General features: G+C 34.6%; 1 protein-coding gene across 1 annotated transcript in view; it reads right to left on the reverse strand.

The window, feature by feature from the left end:
* Positions 1-9,993: 9,993 nt before the first annotated feature.
* Positions 9,994-26,335, reverse strand: part of RUS2 (root UVB sensitive protein (Protein of unknown function, DUF647)) — a 96,069-nt gene continuing 79,727 nt past the window's right edge. The window contains exons 8-9 of the mRNA XM_089814566.1: positions 10,706-10,828; positions 9,994-10,581 (exon numbers count right to left, since the gene is read on the reverse strand). Coding sequence (XP_089670692.1) covers positions 10,120-10,581; positions 10,706-10,828 — 585 coding nt within the window. The 3' untranslated portion in view covers positions 9,994-10,119. The remainder of the gene's footprint in view (positions 10,582-10,705; positions 10,829-26,335) is intronic.

Raw genomic sequence — 26,335 nt, forward strand, 5'->3', positions numbered from 1 at the left:
CAAAAAATAAGATTTTTGGCATGTAAATCGAGTTTCTTTTGCACGTAAGTCAAGATATTTTTGCACAAAAATTAATACAGTTTGGCACAAATATCGACGTAATTTTGGTGCTTTTGGACACATTTCTTGAGACATTTTGGCATGGATCCTGAGGTGATATTTTTTATTTTGTCATTCTAACTCTTGTTGACCTACATGTGGATTTTTGTCAATAACTTGCTCATTTGGACTTTGTTTTCCGCAAACAAGATATAGTCAAAAAGTTGATTCCGAGCCCATCGTGATGTTGTAGCTTATTTGGACTTTCGATGTTGTTTGGTTGCTAGTTTATGCAATCGAAATCAAAGGCTCTATTTTTCACTCTGGGAGACATATCTTTAGACATTCTATTTTCCAGATTTTGCTATAGGCACATCCCATTCTTTTTTTTCTTTTTTGTATTTTGGTGGATATCTTGGTTATTTCAAGTTCGAAGTTTGATTTTGTTTTTTTAGATGATTTTTCATGGGTTGTACTATTTTTTGTATCATCCTTATGTCTCTTTTGATCTTTGTTGATATATTTTTGCAGTGTTTTTGCAAATGTGCAAAGATAAAGTGTCATTCTATTGCATTTTGGGATCTTGCACATCTTTGTGTTTTGTTGTACTCACACTACATTATAAAGTTCCTTGGGGGGTTTCATGTTGGCCATATTCACCATCTTCCTTTGTCAAGTGGGTATTCCTTGCATGACATTAGCCTCATGATGTGTCGATGACACGTGCCTTTATACATGTGTGTACTTCTTTTGCACTCTCGATGTTCCTAGTTCTTCTTTCTACAAGAGATATTGTATTCAATTTTACTATTCATGTCATACCTCTTAGCACTATAGGGGGTTATGTTGGATCTATTTCTTTCTTGGTTCGATGGAGTAAGCTATGTATTCAGTATTTGATCCTATGTACTAGGTGATTGCAGTGGTTGAATGCCTATGCATTTCGATGAGATGGATCATTTACCATATAGACATTCTTTCATTCCTATTTTTGGAGGCCATGAAGATACCTTCCATCTTTGATTGATCATCTCTTCAGACTTAGTCTTCTCTACCTGGTCGTGTTCTATACAATGGAGGTTCTTCATATCAGTAGTTTGGCAGTGTTGCAGCTTCATGCTTCAGTGGTGTTCTTCATGATCATTTTTTTCCTATCTTCTAGGACATTCCCTAGTTTGAAGGCTTCTTCAGTTCTTCGCTAGTTCTTTTCAGCATTATTTTCATCTCTTTTTGGAGTAGGGTTTTTCCCGTTGTTTTCTCTATTTCTTCTCTTTTCAGAGATTTGGTTGTGCTTGGTTACCTCATCAGGCCTTGTTGTTGGGACCCAAATTTTCTTTCATTAGTAGTTTATAGGTTTTGAGCTACTCCCTAAGTTTATCTTAAGGGGAGTGTTAGAGTAATAAAGTATTTCCTTATTAATTGAAGCATATTGATTTAATTATTAAGTCACTTATTATCTCTAATTTACTTAAGCTAAACTTTGAGCATATAATAATTAATTCTTTTATTAATTATTATCATGCAACCTAGGTTAGATTCTTGCTAGGGTTTTGATCTCCTTTTATAAGTATTGATCTCTTTGTAATTTATTCATTCACTTTTGATGATAGCAATCCAAGAATGTCTCATCTATAGTTCTAGGAATTCCAACCTCCATAGCTTTTCTTTCTCTCTTTCTGTGGTTGTTGTTTGCATACAAGTGATTCTTAAGAGCTATGGGTTTGATTTTTCATTAACTTCAACATTACAGTTACCATGTTTGATTCTTTTGGGTTGGTTGAATATGTCATTACTATTCCAATCGTTTGTGCTATGTCTGGTATGTTCTGCATGATGCACTATAGTTTACCAAACATGATTTAGTAAAGTGTTTCATTCACTTAAGGAATTTCATCCTCATTTGAGATCTTGAAACCAATTACCATTGGAGTGCCTACCAATTTTTCTTCCTCCATATTGAACCTCTTTAGTATTTCAATCTATATTTTTGCTCATCAAGAATGTCTCATCTGTAGATCAACGAATTCCAGCCTCCGTAGCTTTTACTTCTCTCTTTCTATGATAGGTGTTTGCATGTAGGTGATTCTTAGGAGCTGTGGAGTTGATCTTTCATCAACTTCAACATTAGAGCTACCATGTTTAATTATTTTGGGTTGGTTGAATATGTGGTTACTATTCCAATTGCTTGTGCTATGTCTAGTCTATTGTGCATGATGCACTATAGTTTACCAATCATGATTCTGTAAAGTGTTTCATTCTCTTAAGGGATTTCATCCTCATTTGAGATCTTGAAACCAACCATCATTGAAGTGCCTACCAATTTTTCTTCCTTCATATTGAACCAATTTTGTTTGCCCTATGAAAATTCCTCATTTTAGTTGGGATACTTGAAGTTTGACGAAGAAATTGAATTCTCTAGTCATGGACATTTCAAATTATTTCTTCATGGCTTCAGCAAAATTAGAACTTATCATCTCCTCTGAAGATGATATTATCCACACAAAAAAATTGTGAACAAACTTATCTCTATTTCTTGCTTTATGTATAGATTGTAGTTGTCATTGGTTCTTGTGAGCCCAATATTTATCAATTATAAGTTCAATATCTCATACCATGCTCTTGGTGCCTATTTTAGTTCGTACAAGGTTTTTCTTAGTCTACATAGTTTTTCCTTGTTCATTTTAAAACCCCTTGGGTTGCTCGATATACACTTCCTCTTTCAAAACTCCATTCAGGAATGTACACTTCAAATCCATCTAATACAATTTGAAGCTCTTGTTGGCTGAAAATGCTAGAAGCATTCAACTCCTTCTAACCTAGCCATTGGGGTAAAGGTTTCTTCATAGTCTATGTCTTCCTCTTGTGCATAGCCTTTACAAACAAGTCTGGCCTTAGTTCTAACTGTCTTTCCATCTTTGTTTATCTTTTCTCTGAACACCCACTTTGTACCAATGATGGTATTGTCTTTTGGTAGGGAAACTAAAGTCCATGTAACATTTTCCACTATTTGATCAATTTCTTCTTCGATGGCCTTTTTCAAGTCTTCATCTCTCCAAGCTTCCCTTCTAGCTTTGGGCTTGATTTATGAGAGTAGACATCTTGTCTCTCTTATATTTCTCTTGGTCATCACTCCAACATCCTTGTCTCTGATGATCTAGTATGTTTAATTGTGCCTCCTTGCATACTTTTCTAGCTTTGATTCCCCTTCTAGCACTTCTTCTCTTTGTTCTTCATGTTGAGCTTCTTATGTTTGAGCTAGTGAACCTTCTTGTATGGGTTCCTCCTCTACTAGTAATCTCTCCTCTATATCACTTAGTGGGATGTGTTCAAACTTCTTGTAGTCTTTTGGTTCTTTCTTGTTTTCTTCCTCATTCTTCTCGAATAATTTATCCACCTTTACATTGGCAGATTCCACAATCTTATTTTTTTGGAGGTTCAAACACTGGTATGGTCTACTTTTGGTACAGTATCCCAAAAATATGCCCTCATCACTCTTAGGCTCAAACACTCCCTGGTATTCATCTCACTTAATGTAGCATTTACTTCTAAATACCTTGAGGTAACTGATGGATGGTGTGTAACCAAACCACAGTTCATAAGGAGTCTTGTTTATCCTCGTATTCACTTGTACCCTAGTTTATGTATACACAACTATTCTTACAACCTCTCTCCTATAGAATTGTGCAATATTTTTTTGGATCATCAATGTTCTAGCACAATCTATGATGGTTCTATTTCTTCTTTCTACAACACTATTCTATTGAGGTGCTCTGGGAGATGAAATTTGTCTATGATTCCATGATTGTTACAATAACGTTCAAATTGTTGTGAGGTGAACTCACCTCCCTGATCTAATCTCAAGTACTTCAATACTCTACTAGTCTCTTGTTCCACCTTTTCTTTGTACACTTTAAACATGTGAAAGGATTTTGACTTTTCACTCAAGTGGATAGTCCACATCATTCTAAAAAATTCATCAATAAATAACATAAAGTATCTATCACCTAATACACTCTTCATCCTCATGGGTCCACACAAGTTAGTATGAACTAGATCTAGTACATGTTTAGAAGTAAGCAACTTGTTAGAGAGACTAGAGCTTGCTAACTTCCCTAGCTAACAGTCTTTACACATAACATTGATAGGTTTACTAATAGGGGGTAAACCCCTTACACAATTCTTCCTTCCTACTTTGACAATGCTTTCAAAGTTCACATGACAAAGTCTTCTATGCCACAACCAACTATTATCATTTTTAGCTACCATGCAAGTATTATAAAAAATTAAGGTAAAAAAGATTAGCTCTGCTTTGTTCTCCTATAGCTAAGAGTTTATCTGTCTTGTTAAATATTTTGCAAGACCCTTTGTTAAACTCAAACTTAAAACTTTTTTCCATCAATTGGGTCATCCTGAATAGGTTATATTTTGATGTAGGAGCATCTTGGGTCAATGAGAAATCTTGCATCAACTAAAAATATTGCTTTATTTTTTGTACCAGTCTTCCATTTGTGAAGGAGCCTTTTCTTCTTTTGGTTTCAAGTTAAGGTTGACATAATTTTGAGGACCTATTTTAAATCCTTACACTAAGAGTGCAAAAGATGATGTGTCATATGCTTCGAGTTTCATCTTGATTTCTCCAATTGTTGTTTCTTGTAGTTTTCATCTAGTGCAGCGTGTTATTTCTTTTGGTGTGGTTTCCTATACTAACTTGGATTCTTATGTGGCGAACACCCTTATCATGTTTATACCTACCTCTAAGAGTATGTAAAAAAATGATGATCAATGATTGAGTTATGGTTTACACCTCTAAGGCAGAGCTTATATTGTAAATAAAATGTTTGACTGGATGACTTGTGTTCTAGATGGCTATATAAGAACTTAGAATCAATGTAGGAAAGTAGTGGGAGGATAGCATGGAGTAGGATGATACATGAGACAGAATAAAGTCTATAGATTGTGAGTTTCAATGTTTGATGATGTAAATTAATTATTATGGAAAATTGGATTCTACAAGGCAAAATTTGTAATATAACATCTCTACAAGGGCCTCATGAAAGATAAACTAATTTTCAAAAAGTTAAAATTTGCAATCGAGTAATGGCATGTTTTCATATAGCAAACCACCCAACAATGAACCTAGTAGTGGTGCTATAGGTGGTAGTGTTGTGGGGGAATGTTTACCCCAAGTCACCAAGTCTCATAGCCATCCCCTTATATAAGGCAAGGGGCTTTTCTAGGGGAGGACACCCTCGTAGAATACTATACAACATGTGTGCCTAACTATAATATAGATTCAACAATAATTGTTTTCTTCAATAGTTGACTCGTCACCTAGTGTTGTTTCTACTTCATCTCATATCCCTAAGGAGCTTGTTGTCCCTAGTGCTACTAGTTATGATAGGCCGTTTGTTGTTGCTATCTATTTTTTAGCTCATGTCCCTAATGTACATGTTGTCCCTATGGTTGTTGGTTGTGACGATATTGTGGACTCACTTTCTTGGCAAGACGAAGTTGCTAAGATTGAGGAAGGATGGATTATTGTCAATCAAAAATATTCTCCTTTTGATATGACCCTTAGATCTCATAAGGGACCCAAAGGGAAATCCCAAGTCAAATGAGTTGGTTGATATTGGGCAATTGGTTGATATTGGGCAGTTGGTTGTCGAAATGTCCTTCCACTCTAGAATGCACTCTGTTTTTTTGTGGGGAGATCTTTGTCTTGTTCCTCTTTTCTTGCCTATGCCTTGTCTTATATTTTTTTTTTCCTCTTTGTGGCCCTTAACACTTACCTTGGTGTGGGTTTCATACCCCTCTTGAAACCTGCTTTGTATAGGGTTCCAGGGGCCCTTCAAAACATATTTTTTCTTAATATATATATTTTTAAAAATCATTGATACAACTGACATTTGATTTTTCTACTCGAATAATGGCTTATTTTCTACAAATTGTCAAAGAACCATAAGAAAGTCCATTACACAACACTAAAGGAAAGTTCTACTTAGTTGTGTGGACCAGATTCAATTGTTGTCTAGCAACAATTTGAAGCCCACAAATGTCATATGACATGAAATAGGCTTTCATTGGAAACTACGTGTCACTTCACACATTCATCAACAACTATTAATAATCAGCAATTTATCTTACAAAATTGAAAGTTGTTGATATTCCCTCTATGACTCTTTAAGTAGTCCAAAATGCACAATTATATTTATTAATTATTTATTATATAATCTTTGTAATATTATATTTATTTATTTATTTTAATTAAATCATTGGAATCATTGGAGGAGCAGTTATTATGGGTTAAATGTCAGATAAGAAAGATTCAACAATATAAGATCAAAGGTCAAAAACTAGGGCTAGAATGAATTGGATGAAGGATGGTAATAAAGGTACTAAATAATTTTTTAATATCATCAAAGCTAAACACAAAGAGAGTTGATTGAAGGTATTCAAATTAGTGGGGGTCTTTTAGAGGAACCAAGTGCTATCAAGGAAGTTTTTTATAACTTTTATAAGAATCTATTTACCTCATAATTCAGTGAGACTAATTATGCAACCCTTGACAACTACCTCAAATTTATCCCCAAGAAAATTTCAAATAGTGAGGCCCTGAGACTTGACAGGCTATAACAATTGATGAGATAGAAGCAACAATACTATCTCTTGCAAATGATAAAGCACATGGCCTAAATGGTTGCCTCGCTGAATTCTATACAATTTGGATTGAATTGATCCTAAACTTTTGGATCTCTATAAAGATGTGTTTCATGAGCAAGGAACCTTAGCATCTCAAATTAATAGAGGAATCATTAAGCTCTTACCTAAGGGTGGTGATAAGACTCATGTCAAGAATTGGAAACCTATAACGCATTTGAATATATCCTATAAGATTGTTGTTAAGGTGTTGGCCAGAAGAATGAGAGGGATGCTTAAAGAGTTCATATCTCCAACACAAACTAGTTTTACCAAGGGGAGATTTATTCCTGAGAACTTGATTAGTTGGGAAGCTATGGATTGGGCTAAGAGTGAGGGTCAAAATGTTGTCATGTTATTAGATTTTGAGAAGGCATATGATAGAATAGAATGGCCCTTTGTAATGGGTGTGTTGCAAGCCTTTGGCTTTCCTCCCTAATTTTGTAAATGGATTAGTATTTTTCTCAAAGATTCTTCTACAGTTATTGATGTCAATGGTGAGCTAACTAAATTTATTACCCTCCAAAGATCCATAAGGCAAGGATGTCCCATTTCCCAAGCATTGTTTGTAATTGCAGCAAATGCTCCATTCTATATTCTTAGAGCTCTCCAACTTGGATCTACAGTTAAAGGGATTAATTTACCTAGTCAAAAGATACTCCTTAATGCCCAATTTGCAAATGACACTACCCTATCCATTGAGTTAGAGAAGATAATTTTTATAATATGAACCATAGGCTTCAATTCTTCTACTTGATATATGGAGAAAAGGTTGCTCTTCACAAATATGTCATATTAGGATGGCATTCTTCCCCTCCTAATTGGATAGTGAATAAAGGATTGCAATGGCTTTGGCCTAATTCTATTGCGAGGTAACTAGGAAACCCCTTCTATTTGAACTATCACTCAAGGACATGTCGGATTGATTGTTTTCCAAAATAGAAAGAAAATACTTGAAATGGTAGACTCGTCTGCTTTCTCTAGCAAAGAGAGTACAAGCAGTCCAAAAGGTCCTATATGCTCACCATATATAATTCTCTTCAACATGGCTCTTTTCTAATTACCAATCTAATTGTCTTGAAAGGATTATGAGAGATTTTTTATGGTCAAATGGGCTAGGTAATAAAAAGAGGCATTGTGTTAAATGGGAATGGTGTTGTGTAGCTAAAGCAAAGGTGGATTAGGTATCAAAGATTTGAAATCTCATGGTATTGCTTTGGCTTCAAAATGGATCCTTCAAGCTCCCTCTATTAAGGAACCATAGAATGAACTAATCAAAAACAACATTAACAGATCAATTATCAAAAGAGGTAAAAGCTAATCTAATGTACCTCTGTGTGATAAAGTATTTTGGGAACTTTCAACTTCCTATTTTTGGCTCAAAAGTTTTTCAATCTCTATGGAAGGCATGGTCACAAATTAGGAATATTATCTTGTCCAGAGGACCTAGTGGAGGCTCTCCTACATACTTCATTGTGGATAGATCACTCTAGTGGGGAGTGGAGGCTAATGGGAAGCCTCTTGCATCAACTCATAGATGCTCTGCTAAGAATTCGTATAATATGGCATCTCAATGGTTAAAGATATTTTGATTGACAATTAATTGGAGTCTTCAGATGAACTCTCAGCCACATACAATATTCCTAATACACATAAGAAGGCGTATTCAAAAATTTCTAAAGTTGTGGGTAGATTCTTTCCCGGTGAAATCATGAATACTAACCAAGAAATGGGTTAAATGGAATGATGATACTGAGTTTCTTTAAGATTTCTACTAAGCAGATCTATAACATGTTAAAAGAAGGTTATTCCACCTTTGAAAGGGTGAACCAAGTTGGGGTCTGAGTTGGTCAGTCTCCAAGTGGCATTTTATCTTTGATTTTTTCTGGTATTCATCATGTAAACCCCAAAAATATTGGTTTACATGTCTTTTATTGCTTAGAAAACTACTTGTAGGCTTTATCCTTTCCAATGATAAAGTCAGTCCCATTATGTGTGGTCTTTGTTCTGTACCTAAAACATATGAGCATCTTTTTTTTTAATGCAACTATGCCCTTGGAGTTTGGTCTTTTTTTTTTTCTTATCCCATTACTTGGAATAACAGCCCTGGTCTTTCATGGAGTGAAATAGTTGCTGGTTTTGTAGATTCGTTTGATTTAAAAGCTATCTTTTGGTCTATTTTAACATGTGAGATTTTATGGCTCCTCTAGAAGGATAGGAATTGGGAGATTTTCCAAAGGAGGCATCTTACTGAGATTGGTTGTAAACTTGTACATTTTCAAATTATGTCACGGAGAGCTGTTGCGTTAGAGATTGCAGGGATAGGTTCATGATACTGATGGGAGAGGGTTGGTTGCAGATACATAAAAATCCAGTACTTCTCAATTCACAAGGACATGATGAATCAAAGGGAGATTAAGAACTTTAACCAATTTATTAAAGGCCTCAAGCGTGATGATAATCACACAGGTCCCAATAACAATCTGTAGGATAACCAAGATGTTGAAGGAGTTGTCAATGAAAAAGGACAAGTCTCCACTAGATGAACATATATTACATAATGTTTTTGACCTAGTTATCATTTCTGTTATTTTTGTCTAATCAAATCATATATGTAAACAGATCATAAGATATCCTCTATATGATGTAAATGTTCTTGGTATTAGCTGGCAGTAGTTTAAGACAGCTCATTTTTTAGTAAGGATGTTTCATTTTGAGCCGGTATTGTAACTCCAGATTGAACTATTTTAACATAAAATCATTGAAATCATGAATACAAACATATAGAATATCGCTTTCTTGAAATTTTGTGAACTATAAATTGGCATTTTATATTTTTCTTGATCAATGATGAAGTATCATGCTATCAAATGATCTAATTTTGCATATTTCTTGTTTTTTTTATTTATTTATTTTTTGTGTATAAATGCACCCAAACAAATCCAGAACCCCACTTCAAAAAAAATGCACGCATCTATGCAATCGATTGTACTCATAGCCTGCATCCGCATCCACATCCACACCTGAATCGGTAACATAGATCATAATCATTTATTAGATTAGCTGAATGCATGTATCCATATCTTTCAGGTGTAAAGGTATTTCTTGTTGATGGATTAAAGGTTCATTATTTGAAGAGATAATTAGTAAAATAGACAGTTAAGACCTCTAAGTAATCTATTACAACAATATGTGCGCTTATACTTTGTGACAGAAAAATCATAATGAAACAAGCTTCCAAGGGTGATTAAGTGGGCAGGAAATTAACTTTGGAGTTTATCTGCTCCCATCTTCTTATGTTCTATTTAGTGTTGTGTTAGAAAGGAAAACTAACAAAAATTTATGTTGCAGGGAAAAAAATCAGGACAGCAGATTGAAAATTATTTACCATGCAAAACGACTACCTGTTCCATCCAAGAAAAGATCAGTATGCCAACCTCTCTCTTTAAGTCCACTAACAAATGAAGGAAATACAGCCTCCATTTGTTCATAAGCTTTATCCAAAACGTCTTCTTTAAATAACCCAAATCCCATTTTTCCCAATGAATTACATGAAAAATTGCTCTTTGCCATCTCTGCTGCATAAGCAGCTATAAGCCATCCTCTCAGAGCATCTTCACCAGATGCAGTATTTTCCAGCACTAAATCTGTGAATGTGTCATTGCAACTTAACAAAAAATGTTCCCTTTGAAATTTTTCTTTGAGCCGCTTAAGCTTAGAAGGATTCTTGAAAACCTTCATTAAAGATCTACCGACTTGAACACTTCCAGCATCTTCAACTGGTTGTAAAGGATAAATCAGATTCTCTCTATAGCGTAGATCTGCAGGTGTAGACACTGTTCCAGACTATAATATACCATGCAACAAAACAATGTGCATTGGTTAGTAATCAAAATAGGATTAACTTAACAAAAGATTTTCATCTAAATAACTTATCTAACGATTACAAAAAACTTGATTCCCCATCAACCTTGATAAAGTCAGCAACAACCAATGCTGTCCTTTGAGGATTCAGTGTGTTGACTGGCGCTGCCTGCATTTCTTTAACCACGCTGTAGATGTGCAGTATAGAGAGCAAAGGAGCAACCAGCAACTGCACATAGAAAAATAATGCAGATGAATGCAATTTCCTTGAACCAAATAAAAAATAATGAAAAATCTAAAAGATGGTGTAAATGGTGGTGTAAGTTCTTTCTATATTGGCAATACCGCAATACATGAACATTGAATCCTGATCTGGGTTGAATCCCTCAATCTTTATAAAAATATCACATTGAAATTAAATGCCATGCATATTATAAGATATCCAGATAAAAAGAGGGAAGTAACTGTTCGTAAATTGCATTGGACCAGAAAACAAGTTTTGCTCCTCTAAGGACTTGATCTTGGTGAAGAATTAATTTTAAATTGAGAAAGGCAAATTAAAATTAGAACTAGCAAAGTTATTCTTATCTGAAGTGATTCTACATAGCATGGGAGGCGACTATTCTTAAAATTCATGAAGTTGTGCCTCTGAACTTCCATTGGTGAATGATGGACTAGATGGGTTCCTAGCTTATGCTCCTAAAGACAATGCTCTAGGATGCAATAATTTCCATCAGCCCTCAAGATTTCTGGAACAGCACAGTTTAGTATCCATCATAGAGTTTGATGTAAGCATTCTCGAATGCCATACATATAGAGGGAAGTAAGTGTTAGTAAATTATACTGGACAGGAAAACAAGTTCTGCTGCTTCTGAATAAAAATTGTTTTCTTCAAGGACATGATGTTGGTGAGGAATATATTTTACATCGAGAAAGAAAAGAATTTTTTTCTAGAACTAGCATAGTTATTAGTTCCTGCCATGGCAGGATACTATTGCATCCATTAGATGCCATATTAGTTGCTATAACTTTTTAACTAGCCAATCAGAGTCAAGAATTTTTGACATATATGTCTATCAGCTATAGTTTGAAATTTTCCATCTATTTAAATGATTTAAACAAAATAATTTATTTCTTTGATTGGCTTAGAGCAAAAATAGTAGGGAGTAAAATTAATTTTCTTCATAGAAAATTAGCATATTTTGTACACTCTACTTTTCATATATTAATTATAGCTTATGTCATCTTTGCATTAATGATAGCTTATGTCATCTTTGCATTAATTATTCATATAAATCTTCTTTTACCATAGAAAATCATTTTTACAACTATTTTAAACATAAAGTAATTATATCAATGACATGACATGTTGACTATTTTCTTTATATAAGAAATAAAACTTAAATCTTAATATTTTTCAATATAGTTTTTATTTTATTTTTAGTATTTTATATTATTATGTTCAATTTTCTATTTTACTTTTTCAATTATTGATTGTGAACTAGAATACTTATATAAATATTTAATCACAATAATTTAATATAAATATATGAGATTTTATTTTATTCATAATTATTTATTTATTAAAGTTTATTTTAAGAACATTATAAAAACTTGAATTTGGTGCTATTTTAAAACTTGAATAAGCTATTTTACACTGTTCAAACCATAGCAAGTAATTATCAATGTTTCAATGGGAACATTGCTTCTTCTATTTTGTTTAAACTAAAAATTCAAATGGCAGGAACTATGACGCTTGCGTCACTTGTCTCAAATGATTCTGCATAGAATCAAAGGTAACTATTTTTTAAATTCATGAAGCCATGACTTCGAACTTTCATTGGAGAATGATAGACTAGATGGGTTCCTTCGTTGTAGATCATTGTTGTTTATGGCATATGTCCCTGTTAAACAATCTTGATGATAGATATCATATCCCTGTCCTTTGTTGAGGATTCGGTGAAGTTATTCCCACTGATATGAACATTTGGGCAAACCTAACGATTAAGTCATGGATTATAGTGTCTGTCCTAGTCTGTGAATTTAAAAAATTTGGTGAAGTATCGAATGTCTCATAGTTCAACAAGTGATTTTTTTTCTTGTCTTTTTTAATCAGTGAAACACCGAAGCCAAATTATTTTATTATAATTAAGAAAAATTACAATCAAGTATAGTCTATATTCTGTGAGGGCACTGGTAGGAAAGAATGGAGTAAAGAGAACCTCCGGTCTGACTCGGGACTTATGCAGTCCGGAATACATGATAGTCCCGATCTAGTTTTGGGTATTCCAACCCCAGTAAGAAACTTGATGTAATATGGAGGGGAATGTTTCATATCATCACATCATGGTTAAAAGTTTATATTTTTATGTCACAGCAATTGGTCATTAGCAGTAGAACTATAAACCTTTTTACTTTGTAAAAAATTCATGTCTTCTGAGGTTGCTTTCCTTGCCCCTTATTGATTCACAGAAAAGTATTGAGTGCATACCCCTACAGGCCAAGCTCTTGAAAAAACAAGTACTAAAGTAGCACAATCATGTGCTGAACCAATAGGATTTTAGGGATAATTTTGCAATATTTATTCTGGACGTGAATGCACAGATTCTGTGTACCGCGAGAAAGGGAGAGCAAAATTGCTTGTGGTTAAAACGTAAGAGCATGGAAGAGCAGCTTGCTGAATACTGTTGCCATAATGATGATGTGCGGTGATGTTTGATAGAAGTTTTTGATAGATCATCATGTATATGTTGTTAGTGTTGGCAACCAACGGATCTACAAGTATCAAATCGGTTATACCGGCAACAAGATTGATCAGAGACTTCAAACAGTGAAGTATAGGATGAACCGGGTAAAGCCAATTAATTAGAATGTTTTGGATGTACAATGAAAGTTATTGCGAATTATAAGTTATGGCTTACAGGACATGTTTGAAAGACATGTTTGATGATAATTGTATTGAAAACTCTACTGGGTATGTACAGGAAGTAAAGATTTCATCAGGATTACAGACTGCAGAATGAAGAGCAGTTAACAGGAAGAGTTGACTAGGAAAGATTCAATGAACTGGCACAGTTATTAATCGAGTTAGGGAAAGTCAGTGAATATGTGCAAAGAAGCCGACACGAAGGCACAGAATTCAAGGTATTGACTCTCGCTTTTAAGAGTTGAATTGATTTTGAGGCCAACAATTAGAAACACATTTAGAGTTTTTCCACCGCCTCAAAGAACATTATAAAAGCGATGTTAAAGCAATGTGCAATAAGAGAGAATGAGAGTAGAGATATGGTGTGGAGTTTATGAAGTATAATTGAAGTGTAGTGTCTCTAGAGCAGAGAATTCATCAGGATTCAGAACCATAAAGAATTTGTTATGCAATAGGTGCAATAATCAGACCAAACCACACTTGTTGCTTTTAACATGTTGACAAGCAAAATCCTTTAACAAGGTCACTCTTAACAAGGATGTGTAGGATCCTAACAGATCTGGATAAGGAAATCCTTGAAACCACGTGACTCTTAGAAGGAGTTCTAAATCCCATAACTAGGTAGATCTAATCGATCTTCATTATAAAGCTTCTAAAAAGGCATAACACTCTTAACCGGGTGAAACCCTAACCGTGTAGATGTAAAAAAGCTCCAAATTGGGCAACTTGATTACTGTAGTAGTGAAGATTTGTGGGTCACAATTCCCACCGTGGTTTTTCCCTCTAACCAAGGGTTTTCCACATGAAAAATGCTTCTGTCAAAGTCTTTCATGTGTTAATGTCTGAATGACTTTGTTATTTCATGTCTCAAGAGAATGAAAAAGTTGAAAAGGATAAGAAGAACATCCTAACGGAATTAGAAGCATTGTCTATCAAGATTGGTGAGGAGATGGAAGGAAGAAAAGTTGTCGAAGATGCCAAGAAGATGGCAAAGGAAAGCTTACAAGCGAAGGTGATAAACTCTTCAAAGTTGAATAAGAGATTGAAACCCCGCAAGAACATCTACATCAAACCAATGAGGATTTGCGAGAAGTCGGAAGTGAACTCAATTTTACAATGATGAGTAATGAAAATTTGGCAAAGAAAAATGAGAGACTAGAAGGTGAACATAATGCTACAAACAAGTTGCTGCATAAATTTAATGAAAGTTCTGCAAAACTGGATGAGCAACTAAGGAGCCAAAAAAGGCATGGTGAGACTTGTGGTCTTGGGTACACGAGTCATGAAGTTGGAGAATCATCAGATCTCAATAACCTAAGCAAGAAGACAAAGCTCCACCAAAGGTAAACAATTCAAGTCCTGGTAAGAAAGTTTACAAACATGTTCGTTAATATTGTAATAAGGTAGGACATGTTGCAAGAGAATGCAAGTTTAGACCTATTACCCCTACATGTTCAATATGTCAAGAGTCAAGTCATACTGATACATTCTTCAGGAATAAGCCAAACACGTTTAATGGCCACTATTACAATTGCAACAAGTTTGGACAAAGAGCTTATGAGTGCAAGAGCTAATTCAACAACAGTCATAGAACATTTGTGAACCAAGCAAGTCCATATCAAAATGAAAATAGAAGGAATGTTGCTCACAATGTCATAACTATGGACACATGGCAATCAATTGTATACAATGGACGAATAGAGGAAATGTTGGACCTTGGAGAACCACTGGGATGGCATGTTTTCTTTGTCATAAGGTTGGACACCTTGCTAGATTATGTTGGTCAAGAAACAATGGTAAGCTACTGGTAGATCAGAACAGTGACAGGAAAGGGAAGCAAACTACAAAAGTGGAAGAGACAAGGAGCCAAATGAATCATATTTGGGTGAAGAAGAGAAAAAGTCAAAAGGATCAGCATCACCACCAGGTGTAGATAATCCATCATCCAAGTCATCATAAGGTTAGGAGCAGCTTCATTGACAAATCCATACATGAGATGTGTGTGCAGTAGTTAGATGTATGACGATGAGTAGTTTCATGATATGGATTTGTATTGTATGATGATCCTACCACGAAATGTGAACTTGTTTAATAAATATTGATTGGTTAACTCAATTGTCGTAGCATTTATTACTGATGCGCAACGAGTTATACAAGGCAGTTTATGTCTCATTTGTCACTTGCGTGTTCAAGTAGCTTACACAGAGTGACAAAAGTGAATTTCAAGGCAAACCAAAGTGATTTATACCAGCAGGTGAAGGATCTAAAAGCAATTTGGTGAAAGTTGAGTTTTTTGTTGAGAACTTGCAAAGAAACCCTAGTTTTGTAGTAGAAAGTGGTATTTGTCGAGATCCAAAGCTTAAATTTGAATTTTAGACAATTGCAACTCTAGTGGTAGTCGATATTTCTGAGAGATCTCGACCTACTTTCAAGAAACATCCTTACAAGTCTACTAAGGCTGATCCAATAGGTGCCCTATCTAGTGTACCTTACAATGTGATGCACATTGAAGATATTCATTCTTATATTCACTGCAAGATCAAAAACTTGGGAGTATCTGCTATATTAGAGCAATATGAGAAGGTGGGCGATGATAAACTAGTCTTAAAAGATGAATTCAAAGCATTGGAGAAGAAGGGTTTGACACACACCATTAGGTTCCTGAGAGAGTTCAAGGAAGAACAAGACAGGTATATATTGAGTCAAGTTCATGGCTAGTTCATGTGGTTGGACAACCCACACAAAAATACCAGGGAAGCCATTTATGCAATTACCAACTATTGTGCTACCAATGAAGTTCTTGTAGTGAGGATAGCTCAACAGGATGGGTTACTCGATTGACAAAATCAAAGTAGGACGAGAGAGTGATAACAGTTAATAATATCATATACCTTGTTGTGAAGTTTTCTTCAATGGTTATTGTTACATCCCAAAATTTTGACCTAATTTTAAACTTGTTCATAACTGTTGGATTTAATAGATTATTCTTTCAAGATCATGTGAAATAGGTAGTTAATTATATACGTTGTATTAACTGTTAAAGAAGATGGCCGTTAACCATTAACTGTTAATAGATGATTAGTAGTTGCTTGATTTAAAATAATGATTAATATGTTTATATGAAATTATTATAGAATTGTTATTATGGCGAGTGTATTCATGGGTGATTGCAAGAGAAGATGAAGAGGGGGGAAGCATTGCTAAACAGAATCAACGGAATAGGATGTTTGCTTAGTTCAGTCATCAAGATTGGCAGGTATGACCTTAAACTCCTTTGGAAAGGACACAATGACTTGATCACATAGTACATTTATGGGACCCGCATGAGCTATTAAGAAGATAATCTAGGAAAACATAAAATAATCTAATTAAAATATAAAACATACCTCAAGAGATTCGAATTGACCATTCATCATATCATTATAATAGATATTTATATATGTACATATAAATATAAAAATGAAATGCCACCATTAAATTATAATAACTAATATACTGATGTCACCCCATTGATTTACTAACATGAATGTATGTAAGTATATATTATAATAATAGTGAAATTATAATCTTTCCAGCTTTATCTTCCAACCTTTTAATTTTTCTTTCCCTCTTCTTTGTTTTAATCAAATTAAACACTTGGAATTTGAATCGGCTATAATCTTTTGAAACTAATGGAAGTCAAGAAGTCCCAATTGCTCTTCATTTATGGAAGTCGTGAGAGAGAGACGGGACCATATTCCTTATGCCTGAACTTCTTTCTGTCTTGCTATGTATTCAGATTTTCCTTGTCTCAATAACAATCAACCCTACAATTTACCATTGATACGTCTGTTGGTTACTTGCAAATCAACTGATAAGATATTTCAAGTAGCTCAATTTCCGCTCCTTGTCGTGAAAGAATACAGGCTGAGAACAAAGACTTTATGCATTAAAAGCAACGTCCCAATCAACTAGACGAAAACTGATCCATTTGCAAGTTATTCAAGAGTACCGATTTCCTATCAAGTCATGAATCACCTTTCCAAGTTTTAAATGCATCTTCTACAACAGTTGGCTAGGCATAGGAATTTCTTTTCATTATCTATAAATACAATGACTTGATCACAGGATACATTTATGGGACCCGCATGAGCTATTAAGAAAATAATCTAGGAAAACATAAAATAATCTAATTAAAATATAAAACATACCTCAAGAGATTTTAATTGATCATTCATCATATTATTATAATAGATATTTATATACATACATATAAATATAAAAATGAAATGGCACCATTAAATTATAATAACTAATATAATGATGTCACCCCATTGATATACTTACATGAACATATGTAAGTATATATTATAATAATAGTGAAATTGTAATCTTTCCAGCTTTATCTTCCAACCTTTTAATTTTTCTTTCCCTCTTCTTTGTTTTAATCGAATTAAACACTTGGAATTTGAATCGGCTATAATCTTTTGAAAACGACGGAAGCCAAGGAGTCCCAATCGCTCTCCATATATGGAAGTCGTGAGAGAGAGAAGGGACCATATTCCTTATGCCCAAACTTATTTCTGTCTTGCTATGTATTCAGATTTTCCTTGTCTCAATAACAATCGACCCTACAATTTACCATTGATACGTCTGTTGGTTACTTGCAAATCAACTGATAAGATATTTCAAGTAGCTCGATTTCCATTCCTTGTCATGAAAGAATACAAGCTAAGAACAAAGACTTCGTGCATTATTAGTGATGTCCCAATCAACTAGACGAAAACTGATCCATTTGCATGTTATTCAAGAGTACCGATTCCTTATCAGGTCATGAATCACCTTTCCAAGTTTTAAATGCATCTTCTACAACAGTTGGCTAGGCATAAGAATTTCTTTTCATTATCTATGAACACATTGATTAATATGCTGAATAATCCCTATCTTTTGTGAATAACTTCTTAATTTCATTATATTAGAATCATCGTAAAAGAAGTTTAGTAGTAACACTTAAGAAGTTAAAATGTATCTCTTAAGAAGAGTTTCCAAAAGTAATAAGAATCTATATGAATGTTGCTGATCTCAAGAACAAGTTTTATTTGTGAGATGTTCCTGTTTAGTTGCGTTGATTTTGTTGCTTGACCTGTACATAGAAATTTGTTAAAAACAACAATAATAATATAATCTTATAATTCTACCCTCTAACTTAACCCCAATCATAAGGACATCTCCAAGTCGGGCTTCCTAGCTCATAGCTACTTTGCTGTCTTCCCGGAAGCGCACCCCTTAAGATTCTTCTTGGACAAGCATCCTCTATCCAAGGCTACTCACATATGCATATGTTTACAACTTCAGAATATTCTAGCACGTTGATTATCGGCCATGGCGGACAATGGAGATCTTAAATATCTCACATGCTTCATGCTACGATATCGACACTCAGCCATGGAAGACAATGGAGATCTTAAATATCTCACATTTTCCATGCTACAATAATGACACTCGGCCATGGAAGACAATGGAGATCTTAAATATCTTGCATTTTCCATGCTATGAGTGTCATTGGCAATCATGGTGTTAACCCCATAGATTAACACCCAATTATTTCATTTCAATTAATAAATTAATCTATTTTCATATTTGTCAACAAAATAAGTCATGGCTTATATATATAATATTTCCAATAAATATTTATATCTTTAAACATTTAAATATTCCTTAATTGTTAATTGATAATTTAACCACCAAACATAATTTTATGAATCATAAAGGTTATACTCACGCATTACCTACGCTCAAGGATCAATTTGCTACGTAAACCTTTATCTTACTATCCCTGTACTTGTTCCAATCTTACGGTGGCATTGTGGCGGCGTCACAGTGATGTCACTGTCTACTGTATGATAGATCGCTCACGATTCCTCCTCTTACTTCGTTGTATTTCCCTTCGATGTACGCCCGATCACGTGTCCTTCCCGTCTGTCTTGTCTGATCTGTCTCCTTGTCATCGGTGCATACGTATTTGCATGGTGTGAAGAGTCGCAGGTATGAGGGGTCATGGATTGTGTCGGCTATTTTGTGGGTCCACATTAATTACTTCCTCCGTCCATTTCTTTTGACAAAGGATTCAATTTTTATAATACTCATGATTAAATCACCATTTTACAATCTTTAATAAATGAATATTGTTACTAAAGGTTATAAGTAATAACTCCTTATTTATTTGATTTTATAATTGAACAACTTAATCCATAATTAACTTTATTACTATGTGATAAGAAATAATCATTCATAAATAAATAAATAATTTTATTATTATGTGATATTTCATTAAAACATAATATTTTGTTCTTTTAGCTTAGGTCCATTGCAATCCTTCCATCCCAAATTTGCTTCTCCTCAAACAATTTTAAAACTTCCTCGTTTTCCCATGTGGCATCTATATCTGGTAGATTTCTCCATTTAATCGGGAACTCGGTGATAGTCATGTTCCTTAATTTACGTTCTCGAGTTTCAAGGATGCATTCTGGTATTAATGTAAGTTGTCCTTCATCATCTAGGGGAGGTAGCTCTGTGCAAGGAATTATGTGCTGACCCAAAACCTTCTTCAGTTGTGAAACATGGAATACATTATGAATTTTACAATCTTTAGGAAGTTCAAGTTCATAGGCTACTTCTCCCACTCTTCTCGTAACTTTGTAAGGTCCGTAAAATCGAGGTTTGAGTTTTTCCATCCCGTTTCTCTTCATTGATGATTGCTTATATGGTTGTAGTCGCAAGAACACTAAATCTCCCACTGTGAAAGATCTTTCACTACGCCTTTTATCTGCATACAATTTTTGTTGATTCTGAGCTTGCTATAAATTTTCTTTAAGATTTTTTATAATGTCGGCACTCTGCTTAATGAAATCTTGCGCATCGTGAACTCGACTCTCTTGAGATATCAATTCTCCAAATGATGTAGCGTCGTAACCATATAATGCTTTAAAGGGGCTCATTCCAATAGACATATGATAAGTTGTGTTGTAGCAATATTCGCCTAAGTGTAACCACTTGATCCATGTGATCTGTTGTTCTATAACATAATTCCTTAAGTATCCTTCTAACCATTTGTTCACAACCTCGGTTTATCCATCAGTTTGGGGATGATAACCGATGCTCGGGGTTAGCGTTGTCCCTGCAAGATGAAAGAGTTCTTGCCAAAATTTACTGAGGAATTTGCTATCTCTGTCACTAATTATATTTTGAGGAAGTCCATGGAGTCTGTAAATTTCTTTGAAAAATAGTTCAGCTACTTGAAGTGCTTTGTATTCTATGGAAATAGCGAAAAAATGAGCATATTTGGTAATTCAATCCACCACCACAAAAATACTATCTTTCCCATATACCTTGGGAAATCTTGTTATGAAATCCATGGATATACTCTCCCATTTTTGAGCTGGAATTGGCAAAAGTTGTAGTAATCCTACAGGATGCATTAATTCAGCTTTGTTCCACTGGCATGTCATGCATTCTTGTACATTTTTTTTTACCCTTTCCAAGAGTATTTTTCTGTAATATGTTTGTATGTTTTATAGTATCCTTGATGACCTACTAGTGGACTGTCATGATATTCTTTAAGAATTTTTTCATTCATTTTTCATTAAGGAATTATGTATACCCGTCCTTTGTAGAAAATAAAGTCATTACAAACTTTGAAGTCTTTGTTGGGTAGGTTCCCATCTAATATTTCTTTTGTTTGAGAATTCTTGGCACATTTTGATAAAATTTCCCATTTCCAATCTTGTGATATGCTAGTAATGCTATTGATATGAGGTCGTCGGGAGAGTGCATCAGCAACTCCATTATTAATACCTTTTACATATTCAATATCAAAGTTATAGGCTTGAATCTTGCTCACACATTTTTGCTGCCTATCATTAAGATCTTTTTGGCTTAAAAAGAAGTGCAAGCTGTTGTGATCTGTCTTAACAATGAATCTTCCGCGGACTAAGTATTGTCGGAATTTAGCCAAAGCATGCATTATTGCTAACATTTCTTTATCATATATAGGATAGAGCTTTTTTGAGTTAGTGAGCTTCAGACTTTCGAAAGCTATTGATCTTTTCTTTTGCATGAGGACTGCTCCTATCCCTTCTCCTAAGGCATCACATTGTAATTCAAATGGTTCAGTAAAATCTGGGATGGCTAATATAGGACATGAACTCATGATCTCTTTAAGTTTATCAAAGGCTTGTTGTGCTTCCTCATTCCATGTGAAGGCTCCTTTTTTTGTTAAATCTATAAGGGGGGATGCTAGTTTGGAAAAACCTTTTATAGATCTTCTGTAGTAGCTGCATAATCCTACAAATCCTTGGAGATGCGTTAGGGATTTTGGCTTTGGCCAATCTCTAATAGCACTAATTTTTTCTTCATCTACACTAACACCTTTGACACTAATTTTATGTCCCAAATATAGGATTTATTCTAGTCCAAATTCACATTTTGAAAATTTAGCTTATAGAGATTTTTCTTCCAAAATCTTTAAAACTTCCTCAATATGGTGAAGATGTTCCTCCCAAGTTCTACTGTATATGAGTATATCATCAAAGAATACGAGTAAGAATTTCCTCAATTGTTGTCTAAAAATGTGATTCATACATGATTGGAAGGTTGTTGGAGCATTAGTGAGTCCAAAAGGGAGGACGAGGAATTCAAAGTGTCCATAACGGCATCTCAAAGTTGTCTTCGATATATCTTCTTTTCTCATCCTTATTTGATGGTAGCTAGAGCATAGATCATTTTTTGAAAAATAACATGCACCATGTAATTCATCCATTAATTCATCAATTTTGGGAATGGGATACTTGTTTTTAATTATTTTCTTATTTAAAGCACGACAATCAATGCACATTCTCATAGTTTTGTCCTTTCTTACTAATACCACTGAAGATGCAAAGGAGCTACTGCTTGATTGGATATGTCCCATGTTTAGGAGTTCCTTAATCATCCTTTCTATTTCCTCCTTGTATTTTCGAGGGTGTCTGTAAGGAGTGGTTATCACTAGTTTAGCCCCTTCTTCCAATTCTATGGAATGTTCAAAACCCCTTTTGGGCAGTAGTCCCCGAAGGATTTCTTCAAAAACCTTTTGATGTTCATTCAATAAGGTTGGATATCTATGTGAATAATCTTTTCTTGTGTTACTAACTTATCTAAAATCATGCACTGTGCTATCCATTCACCCTAGTTGTGGCTGAGTATTTTTTCCATTTTTTACGAGTGACTACTTTTGGGGAGCCATCAAGTAATCCTTTAATTGTGATTTCATGCCCTTCATGAGAAAAGCAAATTTCTAAGTTAGGACCATCCATGATGAATCTTCGTAATGAGTTTATCCAAGGCATCCCTAGGATAATACCATTATGAATATTGGCCACATAAAAGTTCCTCTTAATGGTGTGTCCTCCAAGAATGACCTCTAGATTAGGTACAATCCTAGTGCATCGTTTAGTAGCTCCATTCTTGAAAGCTACTTTATATCCGTTGAATTCTTCAATCCACAATTTTCTTCTAGATACAAGGTGTTTACTAATGAAGTCATGTGAGGCCCCTGTATCTACCAAGGCAATTATTCTTTGTCCTTTAATTTCACCTTTGATCTGAAATGTTCTATTCTCATTACCTTCTGAGATAACTGCTAATATCCCTTGTTCATCTTCATCAGCCTTCATTCTCTTCTTTATCTTCTCATCTTCACATACTTCATCTATTTGGTTCAATCTCCCTCTTTTGCAACAATGATCCCAATCCCAAGGTTCTTTACACTTAAAGCAAATACCTTTCTGATGCAATTCTTCTTTTTTTGGACATTGGTGTTCTTTGTTCCATGGTTTATTGCAAGTAAAACATAATTTTTCTCTATTATCTCTCCTAGTTCCATAATTTTGATAGGGTGATTTTGGGGAGAAATTCTTGGGTCTCTCCTTCGGTGTATTCAGTTCAATTTTCTTAGCTTTCCGAATAGCCTCTTCAAGGGTTTGAGGTTCAAAAGGTTTGACTTGGGCTTTAATGGAGTCCTTTAGTCCTTCCATGAATATGTATGTGAGTTGCCCTTGAGATAAGTTAGGGATCATTATGTTTAGATCCTGAAATTTATTGGCGAATTCTTCTATTGTTCTGGTTTGTTTGAGATGGGTAAGTTCTTGGTAATACCATTCAAGGTCTCTCAAATCAAATCTATTCACTAATTTTTCGATAAATTCACTATAGGAAGTGATCTTTTTGAGTCCTAAAGAGTTTTGGCCATAGTGCCACCATTTGTGGGCTGATCCCTTTAAATATAGTATAGCAAATTTAATGGCATCTTTTCTGTCATTGGACTATAGGATAGTTATGTGTCTAATTTTTGGACCTAGGCTTGAGCAGTTTCTTCCCCTAAACCATTGAAACATGGCAGTTTAACCTTGTTTATCCTTTCTTGAAGGTTTTTATCTACATGATGTTTCTTACTCATTTCCAAGAGTTTAGATTCATAGTATTCCTTAAAAGAGATTAGTTGTCGTAGGTTGGGGTCCAAGTTAGCGTACATTTGTCCGATTTCTTCCACGCTATGTGTGGTGGCTTCCTCTTCCCTAATAGTTTCTTCTCTAGGAATAAATGATGGGAAAGTTTCTCGTGGAACCAAACTCTGTGATGAAGGCTCGTATTCCTCATGGGAAGAATGGTGATCTCTATGTAGGTTGGGCCTTTCATTTTGATTATTACTATTACTTAATTTTTGTATTGTTTCAAGAATAATTCTATTAGAATTTTCAGTCCTTTCAAATCTTTCATTAGTTTGTTCTATGAAGTTTCTTAGTTCTCGAGCTATTTGCTTGGCCATTGCTTCTGTAGTCAACTTCTCACAAGTAGCAAGACAATGCGTTGATACCACTGAGACGTTCCTGTTTAGTCGTGTTCATTTTGTTGTTTGACCTGTACATAGAAATTTGCTAAAAACAATAATAATAATATAATCTTATAATTCTACCCTCTAACTTAACCCCAATCATAAGGATGTCTCTAAGTCAGGCTTCCTAGCTCATAGCTACGTCATCGTCTTCCCAAAAGCATACCCCTTAAGATTCTTCTTGGACGGGCATCCTCTATCCAAGGCTACTCACATATGCATATGTTGACAACTTCAGAATATTCTGGTACATCGATTATCGGCCATGGCGGATAATGGAGATCTTAAATATCTCACACGCTTCATGCTATGATATCGACACTCGGCCATGGAAGACAATGGAGATCTTAAATATCTCACATTTTCCATGCTACGATAATGACACTCGGCCATGGAAGACAATGGAGATCTTAAATATCTCGCATTTTCCATGCTACGAGTATCATTGGTAATCATGGTGTTAACCCCATAGATTAACACCCAATTATTTCATTTCAATTAATAAATTAATCTACTTTCATATTTGTCAACAACATAAGTCATGGCTTATATATATAATATTTCCAATAAATATTTATATCTTTAAACATTAAAATATTCCTTAATTGTTAATTGATCATTTAACCACCAAACATAATTTATGAATCATAAAGGTTATACTCATGCATTACCTACGCTCAAGGATCAATTTGTTGTGTAAACCTTTATCTTACTATCCCCATACTTGTTCTAATCTTACGGTGGCGTTGTGGTGGCGTCACAGTGATGACACTATCTGTTGTACGATAGATCACTCACGATTGCTCCTCTTACTTTATTGTGTTTCCCTTCGTTGTACGCCTAATCACATGTCCTCCTTCCCGTCTGTCTTGTCTACACTGCCTCCATGTCATCAATGCATAGCTATTTGTATGGTGTGAAGAGCCGCGGGTATGAGGGGTTGTGGATTGTGTCAGCTATTTTGTGGGTCCACATTAATTACTTCCTCCGTCCATTTCTTTTAACAAAGGATTCAATTTTTATAATACTAATGATTAAATCACCATTTCACAATCTTTAATAAATGAATATTGTTACTAAAAATTATAACTCCTTATTTATTTGATTTTATAATTGAACAACTTAATACATAATTAATCTTATTACTATGTGATAAGAAATAATCTTTCATAAATAAATAAATAAATTTATTATTGTGATATTTCATTAAAACATAATATTTTGTTCTTTTAGCTTAGGCCCATTGCAATTTATCACATCTTATGATAAAAGATATCAAGAGCAGAATGCTCATAACTTATCCAAGGCACTTGGGAATCACCGGCAATGAAGCCACAAAATGGTGAAAAGATGAAAAAGGGAAAAGTACTCATAAACTTTTAATGCACCTAGGACTCATTGGCAAGGTAGCCATGAAATGGTGAAGAGGTGGAATAAATCTGCAAGAAAATAGAAGAGAAATCAGACATGAATAACTTAAATGAAATATATTTAATAGCTCATGCACATCCTTATAATGAAACCTGTTGTCAAGTCGAGCGGTGGTGATCGGGTCGTTGAACCCATCGGAAATCCTTGGCCAAGGTAGTTTATAGACATGTTTTCCATCAAATGATCACTTGATGTCAGTAGTGCTAGTTATGTAAGCATGTTTGTTTCATAACTGAGCGGATATTCAAAACACCAGGATGCTCAGGTGGTTGGACTAAATAACATCCCAAGCCCGATCTTGAAGTAGGGAGGGTCATTCTAATTTAATTGAATGTGTGGAGATAAATATGGTCCGAGGTTGGGAGGTTAAGCCTATGTCAATACTTAACTCCTCTCGCCAAAGTCGAGGCTTGCACAACCATCCCCCAATGATACTTGTATGTTTCATTCCTCCTTTTCATGTTAAGCATTTA

Source organism: Cupressus sempervirens, chromosome 2 (genome assembly GCF_028749045.1).
Source record: "Cupressus sempervirens isolate cs-2001-9-10 chromosome 2, ASM2874904v1, whole genome shotgun sequence".
NCBI lineage: Eukaryota > Viridiplantae > Streptophyta > Pinopsida > Cupressales > Cupressaceae > Cupressus > Cupressus sempervirens.